Consider the following 17,492-nt stretch of genomic DNA (forward strand, 5'->3'; position numbering starts at 1 on the left):
AGAGTAATAGGGTGGGAGAGTAATAGACTCCAAAAAATACTCCTAGAAAGAGGGCCAAAGCTGAGTCGGCTTGGATTCGAAAATTTAGAGCTAGTTCAATTTATATGCAATTGCGTTGTCTCTCGTGTTTTTTCCAGTGGAACAATTCGGAATTCTGATAGAAGCTTTTTTGTCCGTTTTGTCTCTTTTCGCTTCTGTTTTTGGACTTGAACTCGTCATTTTCACAGAACGAGGAGATTCATTTTACACAGAAAGCTGAATATTAATTATGACATACAAAGGTAGAACTCTACCGTGATTTATTTGACGAAAAATATGTATTCAAGAAAATTATAATTTCTAGATACTGACAACCGAGACGCATTTCTGTGACAGAATATGTGTAAATTTATGCAATAAATTAAGAAAAAAATAATATTTTGTTTACGTATGTAGCTTCCTATTGTACGTAACATTAGGCCGCATAGACTTATCGACTGACCTACCTCAGGATGCAACTCACAACAGTTGAATATCTCCCGGTTTTACTGCTGGGTGAGCAGAGACAACGGGTGCAGGATGCCTACACCTCTCGCTCTGCCCATGAATCGAATGCAGTAATTATTAAACTACAGGCCACCTGAGTACAGGCTGTGTGGAAGAAAACGATAATTGGGTCCATGTTTATAACTATGACCAGAGATTAAGCAATAATTGAATAATGCATGAGAATGATTTAACAGATCACAACATCATTAAACGCATGGAAGTTCTGTAAATCATCGAAACTCTAGGTATCTTTTTATAAAATAAAATAAAATTAATAGTTCAAAATGGTTTTCAAAATGTATGTTAACACATCTGGATTACGGTAATTAAAGAGATTTACTGATACAGTGTAGAAATAATACTAAGCAGTCCATAGAGCTAACTGTACTGAGAAGTGTGACGGGAAGAACCAGTGAACGACTTGAGTTGACAAGTGTTCGTCTCAGGTGGACTGCTGGCCGTTGCTGAAACAAATTAGCAGCGTTTCTTTACCCTTGTTCATCTAGTACAGTGGTCCTCAGGGCCTCATGCCATTTACATTTCCTTGTGATCCAAGATTTCCTCAGAGAACATTCTTCCCAGTTTGAAGCTCCTCCCCTGATTGACATTCCTCCCCTAGCAAAAACCCTTCCCCATAGATTTTAAATACCTCCCTGGGGAGCCAAGTGTCTCTCCCCCTCTGAAAATTTCTGGCTATCAGTAAATAGACACCTGGGTGTTAGACAGCTGTTATGGGCTAGTTCCTGGCGAAGGTCAGTTGTTGGCGTAGTTGTTAGTCGCTCACACCTCACACACACCTCTCACACACCTCTCACACACCTCACACACCTCACACACACCTCACACACACCTCTCACACACCTCTCACACACCTCACACACACCTCTCACACCTCACACACACCTCTCACACACCTCACACACACCTCTCACACCTCACACACACCTCACACACACCTCACACACACCTCTCACACCTCACACACACCTCTCACACACCTCACACACACCTCACACACACCTCTCACACCTCACACACACCTCTCACACACCTCACACACACCTCTCACACCTCACACACACCTCTCACACACCTCACACACACCTCACACACACCTCACACACACCTCTCACACCTCACACACACCTCTCACACACCTCTCACACACCTCACACACACCTCACACACACCTCTCACACCTCACACACACCTCACACACACCTCTCACACCTCACACACACCTCACACACACCTCTCACACACCTCACACACACCTCTCACACCTCACACACACCTCTCACACACCTCACACACACCTCTCACACCTCACACACACCTCTCACACCTCACACACGCCTCACACACACCTCTCACACCTCACACACACCTCACACACACCTCACAAACACCTCTCACACACCTCACACACACCTCTTACACCTCACACACACCTCACACACACATCACACACACCTCACACACACCTCACACACACCTCACACACACCTCACACACACCTCACACACACCTCTCACACACCTCACACACACCTCTCACACCTCACACACACCTCACACACACCTCACACACCTCTCACACACACCTCTTACACCTCACACACACCTCTCACATAGACTCACTCGCCCAATGTAAACCCCTGGGAGGATTGACTGGGTACCGATCCATAACTTTCCTCCCTCTTCACCTAGCAGTAATTGTGGACCTGGTTGTTGGCCGATTGGCTGGTCCAGGGGAAACTAGTGGGTAAGGCTTACTATGAGCCTGTCCTAAAGATAAGGAAGGTCTCAGCCTGCTAACAGTAGTCAGAAGGAGTTCAGTTCCTGTACCCAGTTTTGTAAAAAAACTGAGTGTCTTCGAGAAACTTGCTACATTGATTATTAGGAGACAAGGAGAAACTCTCTATACTGAGAAATGAGGAACTCTTTCACTGAAAAGTGAGAAACAGGGGCGAAACTTGTTACACTGAGAAGTTAGAGACGGGGAGAAACTTCCTACACTAACAGTTTCAAAGTGCGTGCATTTGCGAACTTTTAAAGATACATTTCGTTTGAGCACGAAAACACTAAAGTGAGTAATAAATATGCTTGTTGCTTTAGTCAGAGAGAAACCAGAAGAGATAATATGTATGTGTAACTAAGCAACATAGAACCGTCAACTAAAATATTTATAAAGGGCCAAAGTACCATTCTGTCCTCTTACAAATATCGTCGCATTTCGATCGTATGCGTTACATAAGGCCGAAAATTGTCGTACGAGAAAATGGAAATTTCTATTTCGCGAGTGCGAGCCATTTTTGTGGCTCACGAAAGTGACATACTGTCCCGTTTTCGGTTTTAAAATCCTCTGGTAGGTTAGGAGAGGACACTTTAAATTTGCCGTTTTCTTGACGATGGCAAACCATAGGCGGAGGGGCTGAAAGTACAATAAAATCTACATCTAAAAATGTAAATGTCTGTCTGTTCAAGGTTAAGAGGACAAACGCTTGAGGCTAGCTTCATCCAATTCTTGCCAATAATTGTTGTTGGGTATGTGCCCAACGTTGGCGACTCGGGTCTGCTGTCAAAAAAAAAAGAAAAAAACAGTGCAAGGTAACACACTGCCAACGTCACTCCCCCATGAACATTTTGCGCCGGAGTTGACGATCGTAAATAAAATATGCACGTGCCAAAATTGAAAATAATATGCAGTAGTGAAAATGTGGGAAGAAATAGCAAAATGGGATTAATATGAGCTGGACATCAATGTCAATTTTATAAACAAAAATTAATTGACAATAGTAATTTTTGCAATTGATCGCCGAAGGAATGCTAAACATTCTTTTATCTTTGAACTGGGAAAGAAATAAAACATTCAGACTTATCCGTCATGTTGGCAGGGGCCAGGTGTGACGTCACAGTATTCCGAGATTGTCAACGAGATATTACGATGCATAAGTAAACTGTTTACACTTTGGTGTACTGCAACGTAGAACCTCAGTGTGGTGGTGGTGGTGGTGTGGTGGTGTGGTGGTGGTGGTGGTGGTGTGTGGTGGTGGTGGTGTGGTGGTGGTGGTGGTGGTGGTGGTGGTGTGTGGTGGTGGTGTGTGGTGATGATGGTGGTGGTGGTGGTGGTGGTGGTGTGGTGGTGGTGGTGGTGGTGGTGGTGTGTGGTGGTGGTGGTGTGGTGGTGGTGGTGGTGGTGTGTGGTGGTGGTGGTGTGGTGGTGGTGGTGGTGGTGGTGGTGTGTGGTGGTGGTGTGTGGTGATGATGGTGGTGGTGGTTTAACTGTGCATTGTTGTGTGTGTGGTTATATAAATTGTGTATGTTATATGTGGTTACATTACTGTGTATGTTATTAGTGGTTATACTACTGTGTATGCGGTTTTAATACTGTATATGTGGTTATGTAACTATGGTTGTATGTATGGTTATATTACTATATAACTATAGTTGTATGTATGATTATAGCAACCTGTCCTCTTAAAAAAAACGTCGCGTTTGGCCGTTTGCCCGTATGGCCGAATTTGGACGTAATTTGAAAATGAAAAAAAAAAAATGAAAATAAATTTGGGATTTTTTTTTCAACAACAGCAAGTTAAGGGTCCTCTGATAGGTTAGGTGGGCAGGAAATTCTCATAAAGTTTCAAAACGTTATGAAAAACGTTAATTTAAAGTGTCCTCTTATAACCTCTGCGCGTACGCCGGACAACTCAAACAGAAAACGGAACAGAACGTCACTTTTCTGAGTCGATTTCATTTCAAATTACGTCCAAATTTAGCCATATCGCGCATACCAGCCAAAAGTGACGTTATTTTTAAGACGACGGGTTGGTTATATTACTTTGTATGTGGTTATATAACTATGTTGTGTGTGTGTGTATTTACTATTTTTTTGTAAGCAGGATCGAACAATTAGCTCTTGGACCCCACCTTTCCAAACAATTTTATTTTTCCTCTTATTATGTCTATTACATATATTTCTCTCTTAACATACGCGCGCGCGCGCACACACACACACACACACACACACACACACACACACACACACACACACACACACACACACACACACACACACACACACACACACACATCCCAGGAAGCAGCCACGTAGCAGCTGGCTAACTGCCAGGTACCTATGTGCTGCTAGGTGAACAGGTGCATCAGGGTGAAAGAAACCTCTGCCTATTTGTTTCAGCCTCGGCCGGGAATCGAACCCGGACCCATAGGACTACGACCCCCGAGCGCTCTTCACTCAACCGCGAGGCCCCTGTGTGTACTCACCTAGTTGTGTTTGCGGGGGTTGAGCTCTAGCTCTTTGGTCCCGCCTCTCAACCGTCAATCAACAGGTGTACAGATTCCTGAGCCTATTGGGCTCTATCATATCTACACTTGAAACTGTGTTTGGAGTCAGCCTCCACCACATCACTTCCTAATGCATTCCATTTGTCAACCACTCTGACACTAAAAAAGTTCTTTCTAATATCTCTGTGGCTCATTTGGGCGCTCAGTTTCCACCTGTGTCCCCTTGTGCGTGTTCCCCTTGTGTTAAATAGACTGTCTTTATCTACCCTATCAATTCCCTTCAGAATCTTGAATGTGGTGATCATGTCCCCCCTAACTCTTCTGTCTTCCAGCGAAGTGAGGTTTAATTCCCGTAGTCTCTCCTCGTAGCTCATACCTCTCAGCTCGGGTACTAGTCTGGTGCAAACCTTTGAACCTTTTCCAGTTTAGTCTTATCCTTGACTAGATATGGACTCCATGCTGGGGCTGCATACTCCAGGATTGGCCTGACATATGTGGTATACAAAGTTCTGAATGATTCTTTACACAAATTTCTGAATGCCGTTCGTTAGTTGGTCAGCCTGGCATATGCCGCTGATGTTATCCGCTTGATATGTGCTGCAGGAGACAGGTCTGGCGTGATATCAACCCCCAAGTTTTTTTCCTTCTCTGACTCCTGAAGAATTTCCTCTCCCAGATGATACCTTGTATCTGGCCTCCTGCTCCCTACACCTATCTTCATTACATTACATTTGGTTGGGTTAAACTCTAACAACCATTTGTTCGACCATTCCTTCAGCTTGTCAAGGTCTTCTTGAAGCCTCAAACAGTCCTCTTCTGTTTTAATCCTTCTCATAATTTTAGCATCGTCCGCAAACATTGAGAGAAATGAATCGATACCCTCCGGGAGATCATTTACATATATCAGAAACAAGATAGGACCGAGTACTGAGCCCTGTGGGACTCCACTGGTGACTTCACGCCAATCGGAGGTCTCACCCCTCACCGTAACTCTCTGCTTCCTATTGCTTAGATACTCCCTTATCCACTGGAGCACCTTACCAGCTACACCTGCCTGTCTCTCCAGCTAATGTACCAGCTTCTTTTGCGGTACTGTGTCAAAGGCTTTCCGACAATCCAAGAAAATGCAGTCCGCCCAGCCCTCTCTTTCTTGCTGAATCTTTGTCACCTGATCGTAAAATTCTATCAAGTCTGTAAGGCAAGATTTACCCTCCCTGAACCCATGTTGGCGATTTGTCACGAAGTCCCTTCTCTCCAGATGTGTTACCAGTTTTTTTCTCACGATCTTCTCCATCACCTTGCATGGTATAGAAGTCAAGGACACTGGCCTGTAGTTCAGTGCCTCTTGCCTGTCGCTCTTTTTGTATATTGGGACCACATTCGCCATCTTCCATATTTCTGGTAGGTCTCCCGTCTCCAGTGACTTACCTATACACTATGGAGAGTGGCAAGCAAAGTGCCTCTGCACACTCTTTCAGTATCCATGGTGAGATCCCATCTGGACCAACAGCCTTTCTAACATCCAGATCCAGCAGGTGTCTCTTGACATCTTCTCTCGTAATTTCGAACTCTTCCAAGGCCGCCTGGTTTACCTCCCTTTCTCCTAGCACAGTGACCTCACCTTGTTCTATTGTGAAGACCTTCTGGAACCTCTTGTTGGCTTCTTCACACACCTCTCTGTCATTCTCTGTATACCTGTCCTCACCTGTTCGAAGTTTCAATACCTGCTCTTTCACTGTTGTTTTCCTTCTGATGTGACTGTGGAGTAGCTTTGGTTTAGTCTTGGCTTTGTTTGCTATATCATTTTCAAAACTTTTCTCTGCTTCTCTTCTCACCCTGACGTACTCATTCCTGGTTCTCTGGTATCTCTCTCTGCTTTCTGGTGTTCTGTTATTCCGGAAGTTCCTCCACGCCCTTTTGTTCAGTTTCTTCGCTTCCATACATGCCCTATTATACCATGGATTCTTCTGTTGCTTCTCGGATTTTTCCCTTTCCCTTGTGTGTGTGTGTGTGTGTGTGTGTATGTATGTATGTATGTATGTATCTATACACTTATCTCTCATTGACTACGGGGCAGTGAGGTCTAATTCTTTATGCCACACATTCTAGCCTTGTTCTAGAATGAACCATTCTAGTGGTTCCTGTTGCGTTATAATTTAACTATTCTTACGTTTGAATTCTTTGCCGAATTTGGCCTTAATGCCGTGAATGGAGGTGGCTTCCACAACTTCTTTCGGTGCATTTCACATCTTGACCATCCATATAGAGTACGAGAATTTCCTTACATTTCTTCCACTCATTTGCGTTTCCAGCTTCCTCTTATGTCCTCTTGTTTCTCCGTCTCTCGCGTTAAAGAGGTTTCCTTTGATTTTTTCTTCTCTCCTCTAGGGTTCTGAGGGCTAGTTGTCTTAACCAATCCTCATAAGTTACTCCTCTTAGCTCTGGCACTAATTTTATTCCAAACCTTTGTAACTTCAATTTTGGATCTATGCTTCTTAAGGTGCGGATTCCAAGCCGGTGCTTCATATTTTAAAATTTGTGTAGCAAAGGTTGAAGGAGCCCTGGTTTAGGTCTCTAGAAGAAGCTGTAATATTTGCCAGCATATGCTATTTCAGTGTGTGTGGGATTTTGTACAATATTGGGTAAGACCTGCTACCCTTTTGTGGAAATGTGGCAAACAAACTTTAATCCGCTGAAAAATTTCAAGACAAGCCAGCCTCCCTGTTGAAAAGTATTATCTCTGCCGCAGCGTGATGAGCAATGCCTTAGGAATGAACTTCAGATTTAAATAAAGTTCATTCCTAATGATTATAAAGATAAGCTAGTGAAATAAATGAGTTTCAGCTTCAGATGAGCTGAGATAGGATGACGGCTCATTTTTGTAGTTGCATTAGGTACTTCAATCGATAGCCCTAATGAACCCTAATCTTAGTTAAAAAAAATCTGTACATAAAGTTGTATTAAGGAAATGAAATCAAAGAACCTTCCCTCATGTACTTGCCCTAGTTTGGTATCTAATAACACAATTTCTCATCAGCAATTTTCCTCTAACCAATAAAATCCACTTCGCAAAGAATGTTTCACCCCACCACCCAACGCACTCGCTAAAAAAGGAGTTAGAACGAGACAATGGCTGTTGCCACTATTACCCCCATGGCGTTCAGTTTTACACGAAAAGACCAAAGCCGGTGCAATTCTTTGTTCGACAACTCTCAGGATTATAACAAAAAATTGAAGGATTCCTATAGACCTGTGTTTTGCCAACATAGGGAAAAATATATGTATTATTTTTCTATTTAGTTAAATTACAAATCACTGAAGATTGATTATTTGTACACATTTTCTTTAATGTCTCTTCTTTGCAGTTATATTGTTCAGAAGTTGTCATTATATGCACGTGACAACTTTCAAGGGTATTCCACCAGATTATTCACAGAACTGAGAGGTACAAGTTACGGGGAAAGTCTGGAGGAATTAATCCTCACGTCGCTGGAAGACAGACGAGCTAGGGGAAAACGTTGTTAAGGTAGTTGAAGCTAGATTATTGTGAAGGGTGGTACTCGCACAAAGGAACACAGATGCAAGTTGAGTACCCAAATGACCCACAGATACATGACAAAGAATTTTGTTCTTTGTCAGAGAGGTAAGCAAATGGAATGCACATAGGAGCTAGGTGGTGGAAGCAGACTCCATATACAGTTGCATATGTAGTTATGATAAAACTCAAGAAGTTGTACATCAAGTTCCTTGGATGTTTAGAGTCGGGTCCAAAGAGCCGAAGTTCAACACTCGCAGGCACGATTAAATAATTACAGCTAGGTACGTACATTCATTTAGTGTACACTGTCACATTTACATTGCCTTATATGTACACTATATCACATAATATGTACACCATGAAATATAGTTGCCTCATATGTACACTATATCACATAATATGTACACCATGAAATATAGTTTCTCACACATGTACGCACTCTTGAACGCACATACACTTTCCCGAAAACAGATGGCACCACTGTGGACCTCTAGCTCCGTTTTTCGTATTCGTTGTGAATTTGTTTTAAAATGCAAACACCATCGAGGCGTTGTAAGATGACCAAGTCCTTCTTGTTAGAGGGAGTGAGGCACACTTCTCCTCTTCCTGTGTCTCCTCTGCCTCCTCCTCCTCCTCCTCCTCCTCCAAATCCCCCTTCCCTCCTCTCTTTCACCTGTCTTTCCTCCTCTCTCCACCTCCCCATTCTTCCATCTTCCTCCTCACGTCCCCCTCTTCTCTCCTTCTCTCTTCTGTCACCCTTTCTCCAATTATCTGTAGTTATGACATTAAAACAATTGCCAACCGAAAGACAAAAATTACGATCTTATACCGATGGACAAACACACAAAACAAACGTAATATACGACATTCAATATTATGCAATATATAACAAGAAAAAATATATAATACATCCATATTCCACCTAAGAAAAGTTAGGTGCAACTTAGGCTTGCATTGTCTCCCATTTTCAGCTGGTGTCCAGAACTTAGTGTTTAAAGTTAAATCCTAAGAGCTAAAGTCCTGGCACATTATGAAATAATATTTCGCTTCTTCTGGCTTCTTTTATACTTTCATGGGCTTAAACTCAGAGATAATAAACGAGAGAATCAAACGAAGTTTCAGTAAAAATGAAAATAGCGCAAGTCAAAATTTTTACCTTCTCTGCTCGTTTAAAAAAATATTATATTACGAGGAAACATTCAAAAATTCTCTCACGCTTTGTAATAACATTTCGTAGTACCTTAAATCCTTTCATTTTTATATAAACATTTTCTCAGCTTTGTCTCTACTGACGAAGGTAATCCTATGAAAAATTTCAGCTTTTGTCTCTACTGACGAAGGTAATCCTATGAAAAATTTCAGCTTTTGTCTCTACTGACGAAGGTAATCCTATGAAAAATACCTTTGCAACAGACTGAAGCAATATGCTTTTTGTTTTAATTTTGTTATTTTTTTGTCTCGTAGTTTTATCAATTAAATAATGTATGTGTCATGCAACGAGCAGTTGACATATAGTTATGGAAATGTTGTGTTAATGGTTAAAGGTTGATCTATAACGTCAATGTTGAATGCAATATTTACTTTACCACCAAAATTCAGTTTGCGACCAAACCCTAAAAAATCTATTTACAACTTTACATAAAAAATAAAGTTTGCATCCTCACCTCCAAAAATAAATTTACAACCCTACCCCTCAATATTAATTTACAGTCTTACCTCCCGAAATTAATTTCTAGCCTTACCTTTCGAAATAAATTTTGCAACCTTACCCTCCAAGATCAATTTGCTACCTCACCCTCCAAAATAAATTTGCAACCTTACCTCCAAAAATAAATGTATTTTCCAATCCCAGATTGTGTGGTGACCCTTTACACATTTGAGCCTTACATAAACGGGTATCTCAAGGCATGTCTCTCTGACCCCGCAACCAGTACCTGCAATTCTTTAATTGTTTAAAGTGTTCTTCATCTCCCATCCATCCTTCTCTTTACCTGTTCCTTCTGCTTTTTCCTCCATCCTCCTCCCTCTTCCACCTTTTTCCTCCCATCTCCCTCGCTCCACGTCTGCAATAGTTGTAGTATCTTCCGCCTATATTCTCCCTTCCTCCTTCTCCTTTTCTGTTATCAGCTTTCCTTCATCTCCTCCTCCCTCCTTCCTTCTTGTCATTTCTCTTCCTCCTCCTTCCTTCTCGTCTTTTTCCTTACTCCACCTCCTCCTCCTCCTCCTCCTCCTCCTCCTCCTCCTCCTCCTCCTCCTCCTCCTCCTCCTCCTCCTCCTCCTCCTCCTCCTTCTCCCTCCATTTGATTCTTCAATAGTTTATACAAGTGAAAGTATAATTGGTGTGATGGATAATTAAAAAATATAGAGCACAAAAGTTTCCTTAAACCTTAAAACACTAAAGGAATAAAACAAAAGTATTCATTGTGAGTATTAAACTCTATAAAAAAGAACCTATCTTACAAACGTTAACAGAACAATTTAAGTATAATAAAAATGCCTTGAAACGTTATACAACTATTTTCGTATTTGAATAACTTAGATTATTGGGCAAAACTTCACAGAAAAAACATATAAACTGGGATTTGTTCTCGACGCACAGTAGAGATTCCCGGGCGGGACAGAAATGGTTGGGCATATTTCCTTTCACCTAATGCCTCAATTCACCTAACAGTGAGTAGGTACTCACAGGAGATTAGTCAACTTTTTGTGGGGTTGCATCCATTGCGGGGTCAGTAATTCGGCCTTGGGGGGGGGGGGAGGTCCTCGATAAAAACCAAAACGTGTATTCATACACTCTGGCTTCCTGTCCCCCCGACACAATGAATTATTATTATTATATCAAGATAACTGGATTTTTTAAATCACTAATATATAATTATTGAACTAGTTCCTCTAAAATTTGCAGCAGTATCCATAAATAAGTCATTCACTATGGCATAATTCTAATCTCAAGAAAATAATACTAAATCTTCAGTACATTAAAATTATAGCAAATATAGGCAATCACAGCACTGGAAATTTGTAATATATCACCTAAGAATAACGTAGGATACTAAATTTTCTGATCAAAAAGTGAAAGGTAATGCATTTGAGGGTAAGGACCTGCTAAACCACATGTGCTAAAATTCAGACCAACAATTATGTGTATTGCAATTCACGATCAAAATAATAATAATCAAAACTAGTTCACAAAAGTAAAGTGAACTCCAACATCCAATGCTGACGGATTGAACGATTGCATTAAGAAGGAGATGTACTATGTGATATGATAATATGATGGGTTCGAACATGCCACACTATCTAACACCCGACGAAGAATTCAAGAAATTTGAGACGCCATCCCTCTGGAAAGTTTCTGTGTTTTTCTCCCGGGAGTTAAGAGGAGTTAGTCATGTCGTCTTTAGTCCGAACATCTGTCCTATATGAAGCCTTCACCCGACGCTTTTCTGGGTGCATTCTGTACCTTTCTTCCCAAATGTGTTTAATATATATGAAAATGTATGAACACGATGAAAATTTTAAAATAATATATGAGTTCTTTTGTGTATATATGTCAACTCACTGTGTATACTTGTGAAAATGGATTTAAACATACACGAAAGCTCTTAAGTACTTCATTCTAATTTTCCGTCGTGTTCATTTGTTTTCACATAATTCATCATATTTTAATTTTTATTCATGGTTTACACACACACACAGCGTGTGTGGCCGTGTCATGCGTGGTGGCCGAGCGGACAGCACGCTGGACACGTGATCCTGTGATCCCGGATTCGATCCCGGGCGCCGGCGAGAAACGAATGGCAGAATTTCTTTCACCCTATGCCCCTGTTACCTAGCAGTAAATAGGTACCTGGGAGTTACTTTAGTTTACTTTGAAAAGCTTCATAGAAAACTCCGATCTCACCTAACCTTCTTAGTATGTTAAGATAAGCATCTTATTGCTTCTTAATTACAATTATTACTTAACCTATAACGTTGATAGGTTAAGTAATAATTGTAAATAAGAAGCAATAAGATGCTTATCTTAACATACTAAGAAGATTAGGTGAGGTCGGTGTTTTCTATGAAGCTTTTCAAGGTAAACTAAAATATTCACAATCAATTAGTATGTCACATATGCACTTATTAAATAAGCCAATATTGACTATAAGCAAGTGCGAGAACGGGTTGCCTTTTTGTTACACCCCCCCCCCCCGGAAGTAGCCCGTAACAGCTGTCTAATTACAAGGTACCTATTTACTGCTAGGTAAGATGTTTCTTTCACCCTGATGCTAGGAGCATCAGGGTGAAAGAAACTCTGCCCATTTGTTTTCGCCTCCATTGGGGATGGAACGCGGAACCTCAGAACAACGAATCCGAAGAACTGTCCACACAGCCTGACAGCTGAGTGGACAGCTCTTCGGATTCGTGTGTGAAAAAAAAACAAAAAAATAATAAGTTGATTGATTGACAGTTGAGAGGTGGGCCGTAAGAGCCAGAGCTCAACCCTCGCAAGCAGAACTAGGTAAACAAGGTGAATACATACACACACACACCTATATATATATATATATATATATATATATATATATATATATATATATATATATATATATATATAGAGAGAGAGAGAGAGAGAGAGAGAGAGAGAGAGAGAGAGAGAGAGAGAGAGAGAGAGAGAGAGAGAGAGAGCTCTCTATATATATATATATATGTCGTACCTAGTAGCCAGAACGCACTTCTCGGCCTACTATGCAAGGCCCGATTTGCCTAATAAGCCAAGTTTTCAAGAATTAATTGTTTTTCGACTACCTAACCTACCTAACCTAACCTAACCTAACTTTTTCTGCTACCTAACCTAACCTAACCTATAAAGATAGGTTAGGTTAGGTTAGGTAGGGTTGGTTAGGTTCAGTCATATATCTACGTTAATTTTAACTCCAATAAAAAAAAATTGATCTCATACATAATGAAATGGGTAGCTTTATCATTTCATAAGAAAAAAATTAGAGAAAATATATTAATTCAGGAAAACTTGGCTTATTAGGCAAATCGGGCCTTGAATAGTAGGCCCAGAAATGCGTTCTGGCTACTAGGTACGACATATATATATATATATATATATATATATATATACACACACACACACACACCACACACTTGCATAAACCACAAGTTATATTAACACAGAAACTCTTCCTCCATGAGAGAATTCAACCCAGGCTAACCTAGTGGTCAGCCAGTGAAGAAAATAGCTATAATGTGCGTTCTATATTGCTTTAAAAACGGTTAAATCATGCTCTAATCTATTCTTTTTAAGACAGTAATGCTATACCGTATATATATATATATATATATATATATATATATATATATATATATATATATATATATATATATATATATATATATATATATATATATATATATAACCGCTATATCGCTTTCTATTCTATGCTATATATAGCATCTATATTACTCTATATGACGTCTATAAATTTGTCTTGCGCAATAGTGCAACTGTATTGCTCTTCATTACGCTTAATATAACCATTATAATGGTCTATATAGCGTCTATAATATTTTATTAAATTTTTTATATATCTTTAGAAATTTGAGAGATACAAAAACATATTGAACAAAGCGTCGGGATCCTGCCATCAATCGATTCACGAATAATGTTTTATTACTTTTAAATACTTTAGAACCTAGCGAAGTAAAAGTTTTTTTTACGTGGATAATTTAAAGGTTAAAAATATAGGTATTCTCCTCCAGAATTGGGACTGAGATCGCCAATATAGAATTAATATTACAGCTCAGGGGTGAAGAGAACAGGGAATGGCTCAAAAAATGACGGAAGGATAAAGAGAAAAGTATGTAAGAAAGGATATGTGTGAAAACAGGTTGATAGATCAGTTGATAGAGTAACAAGCAAATAGATGTGAAGATTGTTCAATTAAAAAATTAGTTTACAGTTGTGCAGACTGTTTGAGAGGAAAATAGATGAACTGATAGATTAGTAGATGTGCAAACCGTCCGTGAGACCGAGAAGCAGACCAACGGATAGACTGACAAAGGAGAGAAACGAGAACGAGAAAAAGCTTGTGAAGGAACCGACAGAAGAATCCCTACCAATAATTTATTCAGTGCAGTAAATGCCGCATTGATTTTCGCCTTCCTCGACCTTTTTATACACCGAATCTCTCCTTCCCTCTTAGCTGTAAAATTCCCAAGATGCACTAAATCCATAAAAAATGCCTTCTCTTGCTGACGTCAGCTTTACTCCAGTGATTCTTAAATTCCCGAAATGCGATCCATCCATCAAAATAATTCTTATAGCTGGTGCCGCCCTGTTCCCATGGATGTTAAGTTCCAGAGATGAGATCAGTCCGTAAAACCTATCCTTCTGTAGCCTGAACCGTCTTGTTCCCGTGCAGTGTACCCCGTTAACGTGGATAGTAGTGTGTGTGTGTGTGTGTGTGTGTGTGTGTGTGTGTGTCTGTGTGTGTGTGTGTGTGTGTTTGTGATGCCTTACGAAACTTTGCTCATCTTAAAATACGTTGGCCCAAGTTTATATATATTTGACATTTTACATCTCTCTGGAATCTCATTAGGGAGTTGCCGTGTAGGCTATTGGACGATATCATTTGCCTTTTTATACGTGAAGTCGGAGTCTTCCCGAGGTTAGGTCCAATTAAATTATCATATTAGCCACAGCTTGTTTCAGTTCAAGACTATTCTGAATACCGAAAGTTGGTTACTCTAAATTTTCCTGAAGCTTTTCATACCATATTCATTTGCATATTCATATTCATCATTATGCATATTTGCATTCATTTTGTTTTTGTAATATTTAGTTCTTTGTTTTATTTTGATATTCTGTTTGTTATGAAGCATTTATTTATATTTTAAATTGTATATATGGATGATTTATTGATGGTCAGGTTTACTCTTAAGAGTGAAATCTCTGTCATTGTGCAGAGTGGCAGTGATATCAGTTCAGTGATAGTGAGCACTGTTCATACCTACAGTGTACTTCGTCACCTTGAGTGAGGACGGTACTTGTCTCCAGCAATAATGTACTAGGTCACCGTGTGAGCACTGTACACACCTGCATCAACAACAGTGTACTAGGTCATTGTTCGTGTGTAATGTTCACACCTGCAGCAAAAGTGTATTTCACCTGAGCGAAAATACAAAGATAAGAAAATATGTGAAGATAAGTTTAGATTAAGACTAAGTCTGTAGTTCCTCCTGAGATTATATATATATATATATATATATATATATATATATATATATATATATATATATATATATATATATATATATATATATATATATATATATATATATATATATATATATATATATATATTTGTAGTTGTCTTCAAAACATATATCCAGTTTTCTCCGCTCGTGTGATGTATTTTCAATGTTACGTTTAAAAGGTGTATTACAAACTAGAAATAACTCACAGTGTACATGACATTATTATAATTCTGTTCTAAGATTAGATTTTCACTGTTATTATCGAGGCATTAAGACTAACTTTGGGAATTTCAGAGCCGGCCGTCGCCTACATCGATCCCGAATTAGAAGGTATCAAACGCACGCAATAATAACATGCAACGAAATGAAAATTACATGTCTGTCATGATCCTTTTCTTGTCTCCTGCAACTAAAATGTTTTTGTTCTGATTCAACCTTCTCTGACTTGTCACTGACGCTGGCTTGCTGAGGATGATGATGTGTCTGCTGTATGGACGACCTGTCTGTGTCTTGCTCAGCTGTCTTGAAGCCTTCCACACAGAGTCTCTCTCTCCCTCCACAACACTCAACCTAACCACCACGTTAATGTATTTACGTTGTGACGCTGTGGTTACGTTGTGTGTTGTGTGTGTGTGTGTGTGTGTGTATATATATATATATATATATATATATATATATATATATATATATATATATATATATATATATATATATATATATATATATATTCTCTTGTGTGAGTATTCAAACAGCTGATCATATCATTATAATAATTCCCTTTTGCCTGATGTATTGCTCATGAATTGCCACTTGTGCCCCTTTAGAATCATAAGGCACTGATCCAGAGGTAGATGGCATCTGAGAGATCCTATCTTAGAAATGACATATTCAAAATGGCATCTTAGAGATGACACCTAAGAGATAGCATCATCAGATGGCATCTTCATGATGGCACCTTAGAGATGCCATCTTCAAGAGACTCTCTGGTATTAAGAACATTATAATTCTAAAGCTGGGATGCTGCCTGCCTACACTTAATCACGATGAAAACATTCCATGTCAAATGTTGATGGTTTTGTTGCAAGAATCAACCGTGCATCGAGGTTATTGGTTATTAGCTATTATTTCCTTGCAATATTTACAATATACATATATTTTTAAAATTCAGACTTGTTACCTGGTAGAATAAATTCATGAGAGGCATACTAAGAAAAACTGATATAATCTCTGTTGCCGGTCTTCAGCTAAAGTGTATTTTCCAAATATATTTTAAAGTTTGCAAGAGAATGCATTGCAAATTTCAAAATTATTATTATTATGATATGAGAATAATCAAAGAATTACTAAAGTAGTAATTTTCAGAAGCTAGAAAATTGACATATCTTAACTAACTGCTTGTTAGTGCTTGTTTCGAAGTAATATATTCCCCAACAAAGTTTGGGCTAAAATGCATCTTAACGATTAATGTATTTATGTGACTCGGATATTCGTGATTGGTATACTTCCTGTAACCATTTTAACAGTTATTTGAGCCATGGGATGAGTAGATTTTACCAGAGATGTGTAACGTTTTGCTCTTTTGCATATCAAGCTATATTAGAACATTTGACAAGCCGCCGGCTTCCTGTCCTCGTCGAGGCCACTAGAGTGTTAGTGGCCTCACGTAATCTTAAGTAAATTACACCTTTATATAAACTTCTCGTGAGGTTATCAGATCAAATCCTCGGCCTCTGTAGCGTGCCAAACCTCGACAAATGATAAAAAACTTCCACCAGAACCATCAAACATTTTTATAAATCCGTCATGCAAGACAATGATCTAAAATTAACATTTTGAACAGTTCTTTTTTCCTCAGATACGTGCATCCAATA

The 17,492-nt window shown here is 39.5% G+C and overlaps 1 protein-coding gene across 1 annotated transcript in view; it reads right to left on the minus strand.

Moving 5' to 3' along the window:
- LOC138366842 (golgin subfamily A member 6-like protein 4) overlaps positions 1-17,492 on the minus strand; it is an 84,596-nt gene that overhangs the window by 63,303 nt on the left and 3,801 nt on the right. Inside the window, exon 2 of the mRNA XM_069328129.1 lies at positions 10,575-10,676. Within this exon, the coding sequence (XP_069184230.1) occupies positions 10,575-10,676 (102 nt within the window). The remainder of the gene's footprint in view (positions 1-10,574; positions 10,677-17,492) is intronic.

Source organism: Procambarus clarkii, chromosome 20 (genome assembly GCF_040958095.1).
Source record: "Procambarus clarkii isolate CNS0578487 chromosome 20, FALCON_Pclarkii_2.0, whole genome shotgun sequence".
Taxonomy (NCBI): Eukaryota; Metazoa; Arthropoda; class Malacostraca; order Decapoda; family Cambaridae; genus Procambarus; species Procambarus clarkii.